General features: G+C 42.4%; 1 protein-coding gene across 1 annotated transcript; it reads right to left on the minus strand.

Annotated features, from left to right (window-relative positions):
- Window positions 1-393: 393 nt before the first annotated feature.
- Window positions 394-15,761, minus strand: LOC112577340 (transmembrane protease serine 9-like). Its single transcript, XM_025260395.1, has 19 exons — window positions 14,863-15,761; window positions 14,534-14,648; window positions 14,110-14,303; window positions 13,310-13,664; window positions 12,321-12,525; window positions 11,904-12,025; window positions 11,415-11,564; window positions 10,972-11,138; window positions 9,766-9,917; window positions 6,303-6,436; window positions 5,671-6,098; window positions 5,210-5,325; window positions 4,843-5,036; window positions 4,150-4,350; window positions 3,655-3,859; window positions 2,840-2,961; window positions 2,485-2,634; window positions 2,007-2,173; window positions 394-1,189 (listed from the first exon to the last, which is right to left on the minus strand). Exons 3-19 carry the CDS (start codon window positions 14,140-14,142, stop codon window positions 1,034-1,036), a joined length of 3,057 nt encoding a protein of 1,018 aa, XP_025116180.1. The 5' UTR covers window positions 14,143-14,303; window positions 14,534-14,648; window positions 14,863-15,761; the 3' UTR covers window positions 394-1,033.
- Between the last annotated feature and the right edge of the window lie 5,203 nt (window positions 15,762-20,964).

Here is a 20,964-nt window from a genome sequence, read left to right on the forward strand (position 1 = left end):
GTAGGTGGTGAAAGAGGTTGAGATGAGGTGGTTAGATAAGCTGTCGGGCTGTAGGTCAGAGGTCTGTAGCGCTTTATGTAAGACGGCCCACTTGCCCTCTCTCTCTCTCGTCCAGAATAAATACTTTGTACCCGACCCATTCGATAACACTTTCTATTTTCAGCAACTTTGTATCTGATTGGATATCTGGACAACGCTGATAGTGTGTATGATAGAATGGCCTTGGGAGAACAGATTATTTGCACCCTCTTTTCGGGATCTGAACGACGATCGTGCATTTCAACGCAGACAACATTGGAACGATAAAAAGGGAAAGGGGAGGGGAAGGTTTCATATTGTCGCGAAGGCATTAAGTATTTATCATACTTAATGCTACACGACCTCTTCACGCTAAAGGATCTTTCTAAATGCTACTTTAAAAAACACAAAGAAGGCATTTATCATACTAAATATTGCAAAGAGATTGTCTTAACCCTTACAGAAGGTAAGGAAAGCACACGAATTTATCAAGCCTCAGGATACATTGTTCATGCACACATTCTCAAACGGTGTGTCCTCTTTGCGCCATCGATACACTTTAGTTCTTTGTTAATCACGGTGTATGCTAAGAACCACATAGTCAGGGCTATGTCGAAATGTAGTGAACAAAGTCGCTAAAAATGAACTGCAATGGAAAGAGGAGAATAGAAGTAAACAAAAAACAATATGGAGGCGCTACTTGAAAACGAAGTCAATAAATGGTGTTTGTAGGACCTGCGGGGTCTCTTCACGACATCTGAGGTCCCAGCAGGAAGACGGGTCAGTCTCTAGCGGTAGTCAGCAGTCAAGGGCTTTCAAGCACGGAAAAAAAGGAACAAAGATGTCCTCTTTGCAAGCCGTTATTAATGAAAACCATTCCGTTGAATACAGGGTGACTAAGCGCTGGCATAGCTGTGTCGAATGCAGAGTATCATGCAGACACTGACAGGGAAGTGTAAAAATCTGCACGGCAGTCACACAGTCTATCAGCTTGTCAGCTTGTCAGGATACTTCATCAAAGATGCTGCTGTATCCAGTCGTAGTAGGCATTGACACTGGCGTATACACCTGGGTACTGGGCTGTCGCGCACCCCTTGCCGTACGAGACGACGCCGACCTGAACGTAGTGGCCACTTGCGGTCTGACAGGTCAAAGGTCCTCCAGAGTCTCCCTGTGAGTCAACAGTCAAAGGGCAAACTGTATTTCTTGATTTGTGGAGGGATGGACGAAAGGAAGGAAATGACAGTCCCGCATATGAAGATAACATGAAGTAGACTACACAGCAGTCCATGCACTTACGTGACTGTATGCATGCCAGCACCCTTTCACTCCCTTCTTTTCTCTGTTGTTTTGAATTGTATGTAGGTATGTATGTACTGCAATGCAATAAACCTTCGTACACTTTGCGCACTCATGCACGTTCGTAATGTCAGGGACTCGTCATCTTCTCGATTAACTCCCCTGATCAAAAGAACCTGACTAAAGTACTATTACGAGTATAAAGATCTCGTCCAACCCCTCATCCCCACCCGAGATAACTCGTTATCTCAAAGATAGCTTTCCTATTGATAATCTTGTTCTTCTCCATATTGTTCTGATTATGTGTACCCCAGATCCATCGATTCCTCACAAGTGTTTTTATATTCACCTCTTTCCTTTATGTACCGAGTTTGTACCAAGTGTTTTAGGACAAAATAGCAAAGATAGTCTGGGTGACAGTTTAAAGTTGAGATAGATAGCTAAATAGATGTTTATTTATCACTGTTATTTGTCCACTCTCCCCCTCACCCAGTTCCTAATGTACCCGTCTTCCGTCCATGTTTCACCTTGCCCCTGTCAATGGCCTTCCCGTTTCTGGGACCTTTCCTTTACCATATTACCTTTGCTATGTTTCCCCACGCGAGGCTTGGCCTCACTCTCTAGAGAACTCATATCTGACAGGAATCATTCACCCTACCAATGTTTGAGAATCCTTAGAGAAGACATACCTGGCAGGCGTCCTCTCCGCCATTGACGGGGTCGCCGGCACAAAGCTGCGTGCTGGGGCTCGGAACATACTTCATCAGCGAGCGGAAACCGAATGTACTGGCGCACTCTGACCCCTGGTATGTCTTGATGCTAACAGACTGCAGCTGTATGGATACCATCCCATCATCTGGACAGCACAACAGCAATAATACCATACCTAACAAAGGGAGTGATATGGATCATTTTTTCAGCAGGAGCGGGCAAACTACGGCCGTGAACATCTGTAGACCGACCCGTCTGCCATAATGTCAAGTGCAATTGTTTTCATTTTTTTTTTTTTTTTGGTTCAGTCTAGGTTAATTTGATTGACATTTAATTTATCAAGTACAATAGCATTCTTCTGAGGATTTTTTCTACGTTTGCTTTCGCCATGTGACACATGCGAGGTTTTGCTCAGCCCTTGGTCTGATTAGTTACCGGTTCGATTTCTCTACTCACACTTTGTAGTTCCCCACCCGGACACGGTGCACTTCTCACCGCCAGCAGCAACAGTGTAGTCGGGGCTCAGGCACACCGGGGCGATGCAGGGGTTGCTGAAGTTCAGAGGGTTTCGCAAGGTAAGCACAGCAATGTCGTTGATAATGGCCCCTGTTCGAGGGATTGTTCACACGATACATTATTTCACCTTAGTTTGAGCACATTGTAAGGTATTTTATGTTAGTTTCAACTACTCCATTTGTCTGTGAACGATAGCTCATTTCCTGCTACTGTCATGCGGATGAACAACAGATCATTTCTAACAACCGATAGTAAGTGTGGATATGACCCGCCATTGCTACATAACTGGTCTTACCGTTGGGTAGAGTCGTGTAATTCGGGTGCACAGCGACTTCAGACACCTCCAAAGACTGTTCGCTTCTTTCTTTATGTAACAGGTCGTACTCTCCTGCAACAACCTCTAAATGGGCACCAGACCTGTCACAAAATACCTGCCAATGAAAATGTATTTTTGTTTTCTTTCTTTTTTCCAGTCAAGATGATGGGTTTGGATCTTTACGTGTTGAGTGCGTTCGTTACAGTTTCTAAAAGTTATCTTTCCCAGTGTTGTTTTTGTGTATTCTCTCCAGCATCCTTTTATATGACTGCTATATGTAATTTCTTCTTGATCACAGATGGCGCTGGTGTAATGACCGTCATATTAGCGACCCGGTGGCGCAACGGTTAGCGCTGTTAGCGCCTGTCACCAATACAGTGAAGGTTGGCTGCCCAGAGTTCATTTCTCGTCTCGGGCACGCTGTTCTTTCTCTGCACGCGGCATCTGTTTACAGGGCTGGCTGCCTGCCGTAATATAGCCTCAGTTGCTGACACGGCGTAAAACACCACCCCCCCCCACCGTCATATCAATCTCCTCCACAAAAGATTCCCTACATAGAGATCAAGAGAGGCGAAGCAGGTGTGAACAGTTTTGTAAAAAGAGAGATTAAAACGACTAAAGCTTTTAAATCAAGCGGGACCTTGTGTTTTGAGGGGAAAAAACCATAACCCAACATCTTCTCCCTCTCCCCACCCTCTTCTCGACCCCATCAACTGCTATCTATACCACCATCCTACCCCACTTCTCAACCTGTACGAAGGTGGTGGAGTGTGAGGGATGTGAACACAACTCACGGCACACAGTGAGCTGCAGTCAGCAGGTGAGTCTGGTCGATGATGGAGGCGCCGCACAGCTCCAGGCGGTCGATGGTGATCCGCACCTGCCAGGGGATGGCCTGGCACGACCCCACCGGGGCCCCACCAACGATCCGTGGAAAAGTGAAGAATTCAGAGTTGGACATGTTGGCCAGTCTGCTAGCTACTGTGCTGATTCCGCATTCTGCAGCATGCAAACGGAAGAAATCTCACACTCAGAGAAGCATGCACACAAACACACACATGCACGCACGTACACACAGAGGAGTTTGTTTTATTCTCCCAGCTATTCCATTGGTTGAAACCGCCAGTCTAAACATTCACGTACTATTCGGATGTTTCTACTGTTTTCTCTGAAAAATAGTTTCCCGAAAAAAACGGCTTGAAGAGATGAGCCTTAGACAGAGCAAAGGAACCAAAAACAACAAACAACAACAACAACAACAACAACAACAACAAACAAAATTCTCTTAATTTTTGCATTAGGGCTGGTAGTTGTAGAGATGCTGCTGGTATTGGCTGACGCCGGCGGCAGTGGTTGGGAGGAGTTGGTGCTGCACATAAGGGTGTCGTAGGCGGTCTGGGCCAGCAGGGCGGTGCCACAGGGGGTGGTAGGAGCCTTGGCATAGAGATCCAGCAGGTAGCAGGCAGCCGCCAAGTCGGACACAGTCACTACTGAAAAGTCAAAATTGCTTTAGTCTCTACATTGGCCAACCAGTGAAGCTTTATTTTTTTTTTATTTTCACTTTCAAAAATCTCTGGTAAAAAAAGACATTTTTAAAAACAAAATAGTACTCCTGACTCTGACCTCTGATAACACAGACTACTAGGTCATGAAAGTGAGATACCAGACTCATCATCATATACAGCTCTAAAACGTGAGTACAGGTCCTCTTCTCGCTTCCCTGTCATAGGTGCTCCTGAGTGGCTCATTCAGGTAGGTGACAACAAGCCGTGTCACTCCTACCTATGTTTGTCAAACTGAATTGTGGATGATCAGTTAAGCCCACTGGAGCACTCTCGAGACACAAATACTTCCCATTCACTTTCTTGTTTTTCAAAACAGATGAAGTTTCATGTCATAGACTTTTCTCTAACAAGATTTTCTTTTATAACAATTTCTAGTCATATGATGCTAGCTTTAGCGGAAAAAAGCATTTCACAAACCTGAGAAAAGATTTTTAAAATGTTTAACGACAAAGTTTTTCTGTGGGTACAGTGTCGAGATGGCGCCCATTATGGCTGTCAGATTGCCGACGATCCCATGTCGCGATAAAGAGAAGTTCACAGCTGGTTGCAAGAAGTCCTTGGCGAAGTATTGGTTCAGAAACACCGCACTGACTCTTGCTGTCGGTGAACATCTGAATGTTGTCAGAGGAAAAGATGTTTAGACAACCATTCTTGCTCTAATATATTAATCATCACCCTCATCGCCGTCATCATCGTCGTCGTTGTCGTCGTCATCGTCATCATCATCATCATAATTGTCATCCTCATTTAAACAAAATTTTCGCAAGCAGGATAGAGCACATACCTTCCTTGAGTCACTATTTTCTTCTCTAGACTCAGCAGCAAAGCAACTAGCTGGCTCTTTTGCTCCTGTTCCGATGATGTCGACGACAAAAGGAAAGTCCTTATAATGTCTGGCACCTGCACACGCATCCAAGCTAGTCTGTCAGTTGATCAAAGCAGTCACGTGATTGTCAGCGCATTGCTGGGCTAGAAAAAGGACTTAAGTAACATTTATGTGAAATATGACAAAAACTTGTCGTGTTTTGTTCTGTTATCTGTCTTGTGCATCACATGTTTGTGTTGTATGTGTGTTTGTTTGACCTTAGTTCAGCTTTAGTTTTTCGCTCAGAGTTTGTTAATATTGCTTTTATATATATAATACAAACTTGAACGTAATCATTAACCCTAACGATTCTACATAACAGAAATAAACACATACTCGAAGATAAACACAAATATAAACCGTAAAAAAAGTGTACAGACCTTTCTAATTTCAGCATTGGAAGAAGTTCCAAAAACCCAGTTCACGATGGTGTTGAGGGCAGTCTGTGTGGTACTGTTCAAGGACTTCGTCCATGCCTGCCGTTCCTGGGCGCTCTGAAATCCTTTGCTCAGCTTCTTGATGAGGTTGGCGTAGTCAAAGATGTCGACAATGGAGCTGGGAACTGCAGTGGTCGTGCACTTGGGGTTGTCGTAGCCGATGTACCGCCTGTGTCTCAATGTTGCCGACTGGGTGATAGGGGTGTGACTGATTGTGTTGCATATAAGGTTATTAAACAGAGTGAGAGGCAGCTTTTGTGCCACCTTTAAGAAGGCTTGGTATACCTGGATCGGTGAAGAAGTTGTTGCTGATAGTGGTGGTGGAGCTGCTGAAGCTAGCTTCACAAGGGTCAACGAGAAAAACGTTAACAAAACAAAATGTTAGCAGCATTTCGTCTTTCATTGTCCTTTGAAATACTTATCTCAGGATCAAGAAAAGGTTCCACCAGCTCTAAGGTGGTACATACCACTATCCTTTACATGGGTTTGCGATGTGGTTGTCAGCCAGTTAAGTTCCAGCTAATCAAAATTATTGGTTTCTTCCCTTTTTGTCATCGGCTTAGTGACTCATTCACCGCCCTCCACCATCATTAGCAAACGCTCGTGACATCCCTGAGGAGGGCAAACATTTTTACACCGGTCTTCTTTGTCTTCATCATCATCATCATCAGTATCATCATAATCTTCATCACCCTCACTATACTCCCGCCTACAGAGTCACTGACAATGCAACATCATCGTTACTGAAAGCTGAGTCATCAGATTTATACCTTGCAACACTGACACTGTTCCTAGAAAAAAAAAACCTGAAAGTTCTTTATAAAGATAATTTAGTAAATGAACCTATAAAGTAGTTTTACCTAATTATATATAATAATACATAGCTTAATTTAGTTCTAAATTTACAAGTACAAATTCACACACCTACTATATTTAACAATAAGTTCTAAAAAAGCCAAACAAAAATAGTTTAAAATAACAAGCATAATTAAAATTTTGCAGCAGTTTTGAGCCCTTGATCAAACATGGTGCTTACCTGAAGAAGGCTTTTTATCTGTACAATGAACTTTTCACTCAAGGCCGGATGCGTCTGAATAAATTTCCATCTGGACTCTTGTCAATATTGTTGGCTCCTACGCATGAAGTCATTATATGTCTTAATCGATATTGAGCTCCGACAACAACTTGTTTAGTCACATCTAGTAAGTATGCCCGAGATTTTGCTGGCCCCCACAATGACTCGGCCAAAAGCTTTCTAAATTACTATGTACCTCGCTGCACACAGATCGAGTGGAAAACATTCAACAAATGTGTTGAATGGTGGGGTAATGGAGGAGGGGAGAATGGAACAAAAGTAAATATGATACTAAAACTTCACATGTAAGAAGACGAGCAGACGATAAAAAGAGGACGGAATGGAGATCATATGAATGGAAAGAAAGATTAGAGAAGATAAAACTGGAGGGAGAGTGGATGGAAGGAAGAGAGTCACACAACTATTTTCAGATATCATACCGCAGTAACATGCTCACGGATTTAAACATGCCACCCCCACATTATATTAAGTTAAACAACAACAAAATATACAACTCATTACTTAACCTTACATCAAGAAAAGTTTCGTCGGTGTTGCCAGGTCTACGCAGACTACTTCTTCTGCAATCTTTGTGTCAAACAGCAGGCAATTTATTCAAACTTTTTACATTTTTTCCCATGGACTCCACCATGTCTAGTTTTTAAATGTCTCGAATGTTCCACCCTAACTTTTTTTATAAACATGAATTACAACATCAGCTGTCTGATACTTGCACATCACACCTGACTAACCCTGTGCTAAAACACCAAACCAATGGCTACTAAAAATCAGTCTCGCAAGGGCCATAAGCAGTAGAGGCCAAACTGCAACAGTTGCTGTCTCATACACAAGGTGTGTAAACATGTTCTCATATGTTTATTACAGATGTTGCAGAGTCTTCCTGTCAACTGACTGCTTTTGTGAGCAATCTTACTTATGTCATTCATGTACATATCGTCCTCACAGTTAAAGATCAGGGTGGCCTTACCACTCTTCAAACAGTAGAAAGTTGATCTCTTTTGATAATGCATACATGCTGCTGTTCAGAAATGAATGGTGGGACTACAGATATTATATAAACGAGTTGTGTTAGGTCACAGTTAGAAAAGCCTCTGTGGCTGAGAGGATGTGTCATGGGAGATTCGGAATTCACAAATCTGAAAAGTCCCCAAATCCGAAGATCGAATTTCTCTCTGGCCACATTCTTCTCTGGCGTCAGAAGCTAACTTTTCAATACACTCCACAGTGGTTTTTTTTAAATAAAAATGTAAAGTAGCGCTCACGGAAAGATGTAGCGATGTCTTTCCTAACTGGCTCTGTTTTTGGTCTCATTCGAGGATATACATCGCCTTTGAATGTCTCCTGTTGATCCATGCGTTTTGCTTGCGTCTCTACCACTGTTCTGGAATGTTCTTCTGGCCAACATGTGTTTCCGCTTCGGTCATTAACGATTTTTGCAGCAGGGCCGCCTCTAGACTCGTGGCGGCCCCTTCGTCTACCAATGCCAATAAACCAAGTGGCGGCCCGTGATATTCTCATGAATAATACTACAGCTGACAGAAAAGTCGATCGGCGACTGTCGATGTCCGGTGGCCAGAAATGGACAAACACGAGTAATGAAAAACAGCTCGTCAGGAGACAAGTATTGACAACGTGCAGCTGGTGAATCAAAGTGCAAGCTTTGCTACTGTGTGCAGGATGACATTATAACCTATGATAAAGAGCAGACGTCAAGATATCAGAACATACGCGCACGATCTCTCACCGACCATGCAACAGTGCTGGCAGTCGATGCCACAATAGAAGCTGTAAATAAGAACGAAAAGGCTGCAAAGACAATTACAATTGACAATTACACAATATTAAAATTCCTGAACTGATGAAGATCATTCTCTTAACTTCAGAATGAGTTGGCTGTTGTCAGTTACGATCTTGTGATGTTCAAACGGCTTTGTAATTTAGTTTATAGAACTTTTTGTTCCATCATTTTTTCCGTTACCTGGCTACAAAACCTTATACAAAAACATTCCTTTTAACACTAACTAATCAAGCATCTAGACAATGCAAGTAACCGCGAGAAATTTATAGTTTTAGAAAAATATTTTTTCTTGTTTGTTTTCTGAATGTAAATAAATAATTACACCAAATGTACGGTGCCAACCTGTTGTAATTTCTATTTTGGTCCCACTGAGTACTAACCCTTTTTCATATATCAGGATGTTATGAGAGCTGTAAGGGAGACAGCAAATGTAAGCATTTAATCTTCTTTAATCGGTTCCTCGCTCGCCAGAGTCGACAGAGAGGTCAGAGAGGTCAGAGAGCTGCATCTGTATGGTAGAGCTGCACTTCTTGCACGGACAGACTTCCTTTTACACATGACAAGGTGTTGAACTAGCTAACAGGTCTTAATTGGCGAGATGATTTGTAATGGACTAGTTGACAGGTGTCTGGAGGGTCATAAAACAACATAATTCAGTACATACGTTTCATGTGCTAATGCTGAACTGGTGTGTGTGTATTTCTTTGAGTCATCAGTTTGCTTTTTTTTTTTGCTTGTTTGTTATTACAGAGTCACATTTTCAGAGCTATTTTGTAATGTAGCGACTTCAGATACTAAAAAGAACTGCACCCAGAAAGATGAGAGTAAACAAAAATAATAATAATAATAATAAAGAAATAAGAGGATACTTGAAGTCAATAAATGGATCGGGTATTTGTATGGTCTGCGGGATGCCTCTACGTGACATCAGACCTCCCACTAACGGTCAAAGACTTTTATGCAAATACAAACGAAGATTTTGCCCGCAATGCACAGTCTTTAATAAAACATTTTTTCTTGTACATCGCGCTCTTTCATGGTTGTTTCGAACGTACGGAGTCTTGCTGTCACCGTGGAGGAGGACAATCTGATGACAGTCACACAGTCTGTCAGCTTGTCAGCTTGTCGGTTCCGGATACATCACAGTTGCTGCTGTATCCAGTCGTAGTAAGCACTGACACTGGTGTATATACCTGGATACTGGGCAGTCGCGCACCCGTTGCCATAGGAGACGACGCCGACCTGAACGTAGGAGCCACTTGCGGTCTGACAGGTCAAAGGTCCTCCAGAGTCTCCCTGTGATTCAACAGACAAAGGGAATATTGTACTTTAGGATTCGTGGAGAGGACATGACAGTCATGCACGTAAATAGAATATGAAGGAGACTACACAGCAACCTACCTGACAGTCAACATTATTTCACTCCCTTCTTTCCCCTGTTTTTGGGGTGTTTTTTTAATGTTATATAGATGTAATTACTGTACTGTAATAAATACATATTGTCGCGCTTTGTTTGAAGGAATGACATTATGTACTGTTATAAGCACACATTTTAAAATTTTTCAAAAGTCTACATTTTTCTGAATAACGTTATAAATATGGTGTATTAGAAGTTCATCAATCAATTAGAATACTCCAGAAGCTCCTGGCACCAAAACAACAGATAACAGCCCTCAGACCAGCAGCAGACAGGACCAGATGGAAGCCCCTTGTTGTCGCCTCACGTGCCCCACGCCACAGAGAGGACTGACGGATTTATAAACACTGCGCGGTTTTAAACAATTTTTTCTTGTTTACAGGATATCTCTGACGTCATGTTATCAACGTTGATAATTATTATTCGTTTTTTTAAGGTCACTAACTCACGGTTTTCAATCCCTCCACTGAAAAACATGACGAAAGTCTTTGTCTTGGAATAGCTCACGGCTTGTCCGTCTTCACCTTGTTCCTACCGTCTGCACATTATCTCTCAGAAGTTATCCCACCTGCTGACTTGTTTTAACTCACAGTATATGACGATCACAAATTTGCAGTTACACAAATCTGTAACTGAATTCCTGAAATACCTGACTAGCCCTTGCCCTGTTCATGTGTACGTCAAATCCTTATGTACCGACAAGAGTTCTCCCCCCTGTTTATTTCTCTACCCTCCAGTACCCAATGTTCTCAAGAGGGCATCTGAACGGAATCGTTTCCCGTATTTCCAAAACGTTCATACCTCTGGGGGACCTGGAAAGAGTCCTTTATCGTGACCATGTTTGCCATACCCAAGTTTGTGCTCAGTCCCTAGAGAACAAGTAAATGAAAGTAATTCTTTACCTGCCCCATGTGTGGCTCAGAGAACACATACCTGACACGAGTCCTTTCCGCCATTGACGGGGTCGCCGGCACAAAGCTGCGTGCTGGGGCTCGGAACGTAGTTGGTCAACGTGCTGAAGCCGAACGTACTGGCGCACTCTGACCCCTGGTGTGTCTCGATGCTAACAGACTGCAGCTGTGTGGACACGCTCCCTTGGTCTAGACACGACAACCGCAATAGATGACAGTAGTAGAATGACAAACCCAAATGACCATACACACATTGTGGGTACATCCGGGCATCTCGTTAGGTCCCTTTGTTTCTCGTTTACGTAGGTCCCAACTGTTCCCTTTATATTTTCATTCGTCGTTTCTTTCGCTTTCTTTGCTTTCTCATTATGACATGCTAGGTTCTGTCAGTTCTTCGCCTAATTAGCTACTGACACGTTTTGGTCTACGACAGAAATTACGGACCACATCCTGTGACATACTCACAGCTTGTAGTTCCCCACCCAGACACGGTGCACTTCTGACCACCAGCAGCAACAGTGTAGGTTGGACTCAGGCACACCGGGGCGATGCAGGGGTTGCTGAAGTTCAGAGGTGTCGCCAAGGTAAGCACAGCAACGTCGTTCATCAGGGCCCCTTGGTTAGTTTATGTGATAAATTAGTTTGAGCAGACGACAAGATTTTTACACTGGCTTGATTACAAGATATTTGACTTTAGCTATTAGTACTTGATAAGACTTTTTAAATTAGCGGATTTCACCCTGGCGTTTGGGTATACTGACAACCCATGAGGCCGATTACTAGTTTATTTCCTACCATTTGATAATCTGAGGTTTTCTTTGTATATGAGCAATAGCTTATTTCCTACTATCTTGTATACAACATAAGCAGGTAGTCAAGTGTATGGACAACTGATTTTAAACTGCCATTGGTGAATGTGGGCATTACATGGCATAGGTGAAATACTGGTCTTACCGTTGGCTAGTGTCGTGTACCCGGGGTGCACAGTAGCTTTAGACACCTGTACTGATTGTTCGCTGCTCTCTTTACGGAAAAGGTCGTACTCTCCTGCAACAGCCTCTATTTTGGCGCCAGCCCTGTCACAAAATACCTACCAGTCAAAATATATTTTTGTTTTCTTGGATTTTTACCTCCATTTAATATGATGAAGCTGTCTCTGTGTTGTATTTAATTTTTACAGTCTAAAAATATTAAAATATGTGTTTAGGAGCAAGAGTAAGACATGTGATTAAGGAACAAGGTTCCCATTTTCACCATCTCCGCATCCCCTTCCCGATTGACCCTCAACTGCTACTCTATCACCACCATCCTACACCCATTTCTCAACGTGTACACAGGTGTTTTAGTGTGAGGGAGGTGAAGACAACTCACGGCACACAGTGAGCTGCAGTCAGCAGATGAGTCTGGTCGATGATGGAGGCGCCGCACAGCTCGTTGCCATCGATGCTGAGACGCACCTGCCAGGGGATGGCCTGGCACGACCCCACCGGCACTCCACCCACGATCCTTGAAGACAACACGAAGTCGGAAGAGGACACGCTGGCCAACCTGCTGGCTACTGTGCTGGCTCCGCAATCTGTCGCACAGACACACACAGGGTCATTTTTGTTGTTATTCTTATTTATTATTTATTTTCTTGTTTTCTTCCTGGTCTCCCATTTCAACAAACTTCGGGTTAGCCACTTTAATATGCACACACAACTGACAGCCAGAATGTGTCAACAATATTATTTTGTACGTCTAATTGATTACAAATTAATTATTGCAAAGTTTTTTATTTCAGAAATGCTGACCTTTGGTTTCGTAGTTTATGGGGACATAAGAGATCGGCTTAGTTACTTAACATTCTACATTATCGTGTAGCCTATATGACAGTGATCGCATTTAACAGCTTGGCAGTGAACTCACGGAAAAAAAATTCAGTAGCTACATAGTGGCACAAAAGCAAACTTAAAGGACTAAGGAGGGAGGCGCAATTTAAAAATAATGGGGTCAAATATAGTGTAATATATCATTTCCCCAAGTCTTACGTTCTGGCGACACAGAAAGAAGTTAAAATTAAACTTTATGATATGACTATTTAATATATGCTTCAAGTTTTTCCGTTGGGTGAAACCACAACGTGAATTTTGCTGACTATTGTGCTGTTTTCTCTAGGAAACATTAACAACAACAAAAACAACAAGAACAAGAAATAGCAAACAAAAAAAAAAAAAAACAAAAAAAGGAAAAAAAAAAGAAAAAAAACGCCTGACAATAGTTTAAGGAAGACAGTGTTAGCAAGCAAGCGCCTTTGTATTTGTCAGTCGTAAGCCCACCAAATGAAACAGAAAGAAAGAAGAATTCAAAAATTCTCTTACTTTGGATACTTGCGGTAGTTGGAGCTGCTGTTGTTGTTGTTGTTGATGTAGATGTTGTAGTTGATGTTGTCGTAGGTTTTGCAGTAGTGGTTGACGTTGTCTTTGTTGTGGGTGGTTTAGTAGTAGTAGTTGGCTTGGCAGTTGTCGTAGTGGTTGGTCTAGTAGTTGTAGAAGTGGTGGTGGTTATGGTGGTTGAAGTTGGCGCCGGTGGCAGCGGTTGGGAGGAGTTGGTGGTGCACTTAAGGGTGGCGTAGGCGGTCTGGGCCAGCAGGGCGGTGCCACACGGGGGTGGTGGGCGACTTGGCATAAAGATCCAGTAGATAGCAGGCAGCAGGCAAGTCGGACACAGTCGCTCCTGAACAGATGACATCCTTTATTCCGCAAATAAACATCGACCACCCAATCACTTTTTTCCTAAATCCTTTTTTTTTTGGTAATAATGCAGATTACCTAACGTATAACTGAATATTTTAATATATTGTTTGCTGAGTTGCTGCAGTTAATTTAGTTAATGTAGTTAATTTGATCAACAGTTAAGAATTTTACAAAAAATAATGATGACATCCATTTTCCCGCAATCTTCATTTTGTTATTCTTATATTTAAACTAACAGAGAAACCCGGCGTTGTCCGGGTGTATTTCTACTGTTAACTTTCTGTCTTAGCTGTCATGTTGTCCACTCACTTTCCTGTTTTTGAAGCAGATTAAATGTGCCTGTCCTTTTTTTTCTAACGGGATTTTTTTAAAGCAGTTTCTCTTTATTTGGTGCTAGATTTAACAGGGGGAAGCAATCCACAAACCTGACAGAAGATTCTGAAAATTTGTAGCCACATCTTGTTTCTGTGGGTATAGTGTGGAGATGGCGCCTATTATGGCTGTCAGATTGCCGACTATCCCTTGCTGGGATAAATAGTAGTTCACAGCTGGTTGCAAGAAGTCTTTGGCGAAGTATTGGTTGAGGTACAATACGCTGACTCTTCCCGTAAGAGAACAACTGAATGTTGTCAAAGAAAACGATGTTAAGCCAATGATTCTCACACAAATGTATTAAACACACTAACCAGAAATAATATGTGATTGTATATTCATGCATCAGTTCTCTAGTCGTCCTCGTCGTCGTCGTCGTCGTCATCATCATCATCATCATCATCATCATCATCATCATCATCATCATCATCATCATCATCATCTTTAAAATTGTAAGGTAAAACTCAAAGCACATACACTCCCTGAATCGCTATCTTCTTTTCTAGACTCAGCAGCAGATTAATGAGCTGGTTCTTTTGTCCTGATCCGATGCTGTTGACGACACGAGGAATGTTCTGACAATGTCAGGTACCTGAAAACATATCAAGACTAGCATCTGTCACCTGACCAAAGCAGCTACAAAACAAAACATTTAACCCTAACTCACAACCTTTGGCAGAAAGCAGAAAAAGATCCGCCCGATGCAGGAGACTTCAACAAATATAAACATAGACAATAAATTAAAGGCTCTACAAACATAAAAGTGAAAGATGACGATGAACATCAATTTTAAAGACACCACAAACCTTCCTAATGTCGGCATCAGACGTGTCTCCAAAGGCCCAGTCCACGATGGTGTTGAGGACAGTCAGCGTGGAACTGTTTAAGGCGTTTGTCCACGCTGGCGTTCCTGGGTGCTCAGAAAGCCACTGCTCAGCTTCTTCATGAGGTTCGTGTAGTCGACGACGTCCACGATGGAGCTGGGAATCGCAGTGCTTGCGCACGTCTTGGTGTAGTAGATGTATCGCAGACGTCTTGAGGCTAACGACCGGGTGGCAGTGTTCTGGTTCAGTGTGTTGCACACAAGGTTGTTGTATAGAACGAGGGGCAGGTTTTGTGCTACATTAAAGAAGGCTCTGTACAATGGCGTCGGTGAGGAAGTTGTTGTTGTTGGTGGTGGTGGAGGCGGTGGTGGTGGTGGTTGAGGAGGAGGAGCAACAAAGCGAAAGAATCCTACAAAGTGACCTGAAGATAGCGTCGCCAACATTACCAACAGAAAAGTTAGCGAAACAAAATGTGTGCCCGCCATTGCGATTCTGATTGCCCCTTGAAATACTTGCCTATAGGGTCTAGAAATCTACGGCTTCGGTTCCTACTGAAAGTATTTCAGGATGACGGAAAGCTGCAGCCGCAGACCTGCCCTCTAGAAAGTGATGAATGCAGCTGTCCAAGCGTGTTTTATACAGGTTTGTGGACGTGGTTGTCATCCAGTTAAGGTCTACCAATCGATCGTATTGGTTTTCTCTCTATTCGTCATCAGCTGAGCGACTGTCATTCACCGTCCTTCATCTTGTGGCAAACACTTGGTTAGGACTTAAGAATAAAGGAACATAGTCACCATCACTACCACAAAGGATAGATAGATATTTTCTCGTTCGTCACTCCCACCAAAATCATGGACACCCCAACATCATCCTGAGAAGTCACGTGTATATATATATATACATTAAGATAGACGCTGTAACTAGATTGGTTGCTAATGTTGAAGAACTGATATTTCAGAAATTCTCCAAAATCTTTGTGGCTGTTATGAAAGAACAAATTTCTTCCGTCTTGGTGGATAGAGGAGGGAAGGGGAAGGGGAAAGAGCTGATGTACTTAGAAAAAAACCTTCATCTACCAGAAAAGTGTCACATCCCGAGAGACTGTCCTAGACAATATCTCATCGCCCCCCCCCCCTTACAAGCTGAGTGTTGCCAAACCGTGATAATCCTCTATGCCAAAAAGAAAATAATTAGAACAGTTGCAATAACCCCCCCCCCTCCCACAAAAAACAACAGCAAACAAAACAAAACAAAAAACAAACAAAAATTGACACAACATCCCTTGAATATTGTATTTGTGCCAGGACAACCAATCCCAAGAGTGAGACTATTGCAAATTGAATACTGTAATTGCAAACCTGTTGATTCTATTTTTTCCTCGACTCAACACATCATCTTCTTGTCCATTTTCAAATATTCTTTAGACTGTCACTGAGTAAACGAAACGTGAGAAGATTCAAGCTATGACAGTAACTGGAAGGAGAGAGAGAGTACAATACAACACAACATTTCCATGGCGGGGTCAGTGTGTGGACTCACGCAAGTCAAACATTGGGCACCGGCACAGGTGGTACAAACGTGACGAAATACTGTTGCTAGACTTGCAGATAAAACATATGGGACATTGCCCTCCTACAGATATCGAACAGACAAGAACAGCTTGCAAGACTTTGGGCAATGCGATGCGATTTTTTTTTCTTGAAGTAAAAGGACGTATACAAGTCATTTTACAATAAGTTTTGTTTGTCCTATTCCAGTTGCTTTAAACTATTTTTGCAGATATTTACATTCTCTCTTCCTCCACACACACACACACAGAGTATTACATCTTCACATTGAGACATTTACGATCGCACCTCTAAAAATTAGTGAAATAAAAGACAGCTGTCTTCTAAAAGAAAAATTCAGAATCCTAAAACATACATTTGCAATTTGTAAAGGACTTCTTGGGTTATTTTCACTTTTGTGTATGTTTATGTGGCCAGTTTTTCATTTAGTTACAGACACGTAGCCAGTTCAGCTATTTGTTGTCGTTTATACCTTATTCTGAAGTTGACTGCATGTAATATTTTAGTTAGGTAAGCTCTTATAGAAAAGACCGATTGTGATCCCCATGTTCCAATGCGCCACAGCTACCTGTAAGAGAAACAGGAGGATGACTATTGAACAGACGGGAAAACCAAAACAGGAATGGAGATCATAGGAGACAGGAGGAGTACATTGACTTAATTATATTGACAACGGATCTTGCAATTGCCATCCTGGTCTACGAAGACAGCCCCTTCTACAACTGTTTCTCCTTGAATCTGTCAAAAAAGCGCCTTTATATGTTTCGCATTCCTTTTCCATGCTCCACACCATTTCCTATTTTTCACGTCAACTGGAGATATGAGTGCTAAGACTTGAAATCTTCAGATGTGGATAACATTATCTTAAAGCAGCTTCTATGGATGATACGCTGTATTGCGGAAGAGATTCTTAAGATATGGAACTGATAAGACTAACCCTAAAGCAAAATTATCTCGTCAGTTTGGTTAATTCATTAAAATACTAATTCCCCAAATATGAACAATTTCCTCAGTTCTCTTTACAGGAACAATTCTCCAAATAGTTCCCTTCCCGAAATACAGACCTTTTAACGCCATAGCTCGTCACCTAGGTTTAGAAAAAGGTCAAGTACAGGTTAAGAGAAATACTAATGCCAAATGTGAAGCCTCAACATCAACAGATCTCGAGCTGGAGCCTGGACCGATCGCGGGACAGCACGAGTCGGATGCCGAGTGTGACCTCTTCCGCGCAGCGGAAGTACGATTCCGCCTTCTCGTCCTGCCTTCACTCCGTAAACCTCGTCCGACCATCAAAGAGATATGAGATACTAGCATACTCGTAGCCAGTTCTTTCCGATTTAAGGTTGTGTCCGCTCTCATCTTTGAGATTTCGGGTGTATGTTTCCTGTCATGTTTCCAGCTACATAGCGAGATTTTTTAAAGTTCTCCACCTCGTCCGTAATGGGATGTCGACGGCGGGTTCATTCGCCAACAAGATACTGGCAATCTCAACGGAATTTGGTTTCCGTTTGGAAATTTGACCTTTTTTCCCCTCGAAAACAAAGTTGGAGAGGCTTTGTAGCGTGCTTAATTGACAGTAAAGCAGGTCATTGGGTAAATAGTAAATAGGTCATAGGAAAATTCCCCTATCTCGCAACACAGGTACGTGAAATGTCGGGATTGGTAAAAGTGCCACATGCCATAGCTCAGAATTGACTACCCCTACAGTAAGCAGATTATTTAGTTGTTTATAATCTTTACTTTCTTAGTTAAACAAAGTTCATCCAGAACTTTAAAAAATCTAGTCTTTTCTATCCTTTGTATATACTTCGATAATTTGAACGAGACTTTTCAATATTGTATTTCCGCCTCAAAGGGTCAAAAACCCTTATGCAAGACTCAAAGGTGATAACGCCTTTTTGAAATCGATGAAATTGTGATAGCGGTCTACCATATTGAAAATGTTTCTCAATCATGATGCGGCTGTTGAAGGTCTGTTAACTGTGCTTGTTCATCCATTAACACCCCTTATAATTATGTCACCTGCACTCTACAGTGCCTTTCAGACGAGGATGATAAATCAAATCAACGACAACAATTTAAATTTTAAAAATAATATAATTTAAATTCAAGAAAGCACAAAACAAATCCAAATTTCCCAACCCACAGTTTGAACTCTTCCAATGTCACAAAACATCTAATGTTCCTTCCCACTATTCAATTCCCCACAAAGTCTCCACTTGAGACAGCACAAAATCCACACTTGAAGTAGCACAAAGTATCCTCTGGCATTTAATACGAAGTTTCCACTGGCGAACCCCAGGCGGATACAAAGAAGAAGAGTAACAACCAAAAGAGAAAACACAAAACCACAAAAACCTCAACAGGTTCAATGTTACATAAAGATTTAAAGATTGTACAGTTCAGTCAGGACTACGTTCAAGACTTGTTTACAATAGAAAAACCAAAACACTACCACACTCTTTCCTTTGTTCGAACAAAAACCTATCAACACCAACTTAATTAAAACAAAGACCGGCCGGCCATCCCTGTATGGCGCGGCACCCCCCCCCCAGGCTGTTGACACTGACAGCCGTGGTAACAGCTAGGTGTCTTCCAACCTCCCCCTTCCAGTTACTTCTCCCTATCCCCTTCCTAGCTTAATTTTTTTTTTTAAATATATCGAAGCAGGTTTGTGACACCTTAGCTATGGGGTTGAGGTGGTTTTAGGTCATTTTCAACACGATCTTGCTTTGATGGATTATCAGTCTGATGGTCCAGTAGTTCTGACATTCCTTACCGTTGCCCTTCGTTGGTAGGGCTATGACAAGCAGTAGCGGCTATTCTCTGGGCTACTATTTTCTCTCTCAGACCTTTCCACACATTGTGGTAGGGTTTCACTGTTTTTTTCCCCATCATGCTTGAGCATCTCCATGGTTGTTTCTTCTTCTTCGGCTTCCCTACTGCCTCTCCGGCTTTTGAGAGTATCACCTCTTTGATGTTTCAAGAGAGATTGTTTGCATCCCAGATGACTCTGTTGAGGAAAGCAAATCTGCCTTTTCCGAACAATGTTTAGGTCTCGCAGCTTGTCCAGGTCACAGCAAATTCGAGGAATGAATGTACACGTTTCACTTACAGCTTCAAGCTTAGGCTTGTTAGGATCTGTCATTGTGAACATATGCGCCTGGATATGCCCTCTTTTTGGCCTTGTTGATGTTAGATTGGAAATGTCTCGGTAGTAGAATGAATCTGATGTGCAGGTAGATCGAACCGTCTGAAGAATGTGATCGAGGTACTCGCTCTCAATTTCATGTGAGGATTGAGGGTATTGGCTAAAGTGAATCTGTGGGGATTGGTAGTATTGGCTAGGGTGATTCTTTGGTTCCCTACAAAACTTAGGAGTATTAATTAAAGCCTCTGTCGTTCATTTCCCCAGATTTTGCTCACCATTCCTTTCATTATCAGTCTATGTTTGGGTCGACCTGAGCATTCCCGTCATCAAAACGCCGAAGATGTCCCCTAGTGGGACTGTTTTAATGACTTTGCCCACCTGTAAATAAAACTCCTTCAATTCTACGTCGTCATGAACGGAGGTTTGGATGTACACTTGGATGGAGGGGATATTGTGGCGTTTGGCAGCGTGGCGAATGGAGATCAGTTTTTCCGGAGATAGGGGAACAACTGACGACTGTTCTAGCCACTTCCTTATGTACGAGAAATCCCACACCATGTTTGTGTTGTTTTTTTTTTCCTCCCAGCTTGTACGTGACTTTCCTCCATTACTATTTCTCCAAATCATCTGATCTCTGCCAGGCCCACGTTATCCTCATTGAAGTTCATGTTTCCTTACGTTTGCTGTCTATATCACGTTATTAAATGAAATATAGATATCGATAATCGAATTGTAAGAATACTACTATTTATTGGAAAAATAATTACAATTATAACCAGGGCTTCTGCTTACGCAAAAAACTGCGTACAGCACGCATTAAAAGTTTGGAGGACCCCTTCAATTTTCGTCAATGAGGTCCCAGGGGACCCCTTAAAATTTGGGCGAAGAACAGATACAAAATTGAATAAGTATAGTGTCTGACATCGTAGCCCAATCTAGAGTTGTCGTCTGCTACAAGGTGAGAGTTACTTCCCCTGCAGTGAGTTTTTTCCCTTACCGGTAAGAGTTCCATCATGGACAGCATGGTTAAAATCATCGTCTCAGAATCGGAAAGAAAGAGAGCATCCCAAGCACAGTGAGCATAAGCTCATCACAGATGCTTGCACAGACTTCATGGCACAGAAATCTCTCCGTTTCTGACTAGACATTACAGTCATTTGTGTGCCTGAAAGGCAGTTGAACAAAGTAGTTGATTTGTTGATTTTTTTTCACAGTGTAAAGGGACCCCTTAGAGTTAGCCTGGGACCCCTTAGAAATCTGAAGAAGGGGTCCCTGGGACCCCAAAGAATTTAGCCTTAGCAGAAGCCCTGTTATAACCATTAATACAAGGGGCCTGATGGGAGGAGGAGCCTAGCTGTGGTGGCT

The sequence above is a fragment of the Pomacea canaliculata genome, linkage group LG12 (assembly GCF_003073045.1).
Source record: "Pomacea canaliculata isolate SZHN2017 linkage group LG12, ASM307304v1, whole genome shotgun sequence".
Lineage (NCBI taxonomy): Eukaryota > Metazoa > Mollusca > Gastropoda > Architaenioglossa > Ampullariidae > Pomacea > Pomacea canaliculata.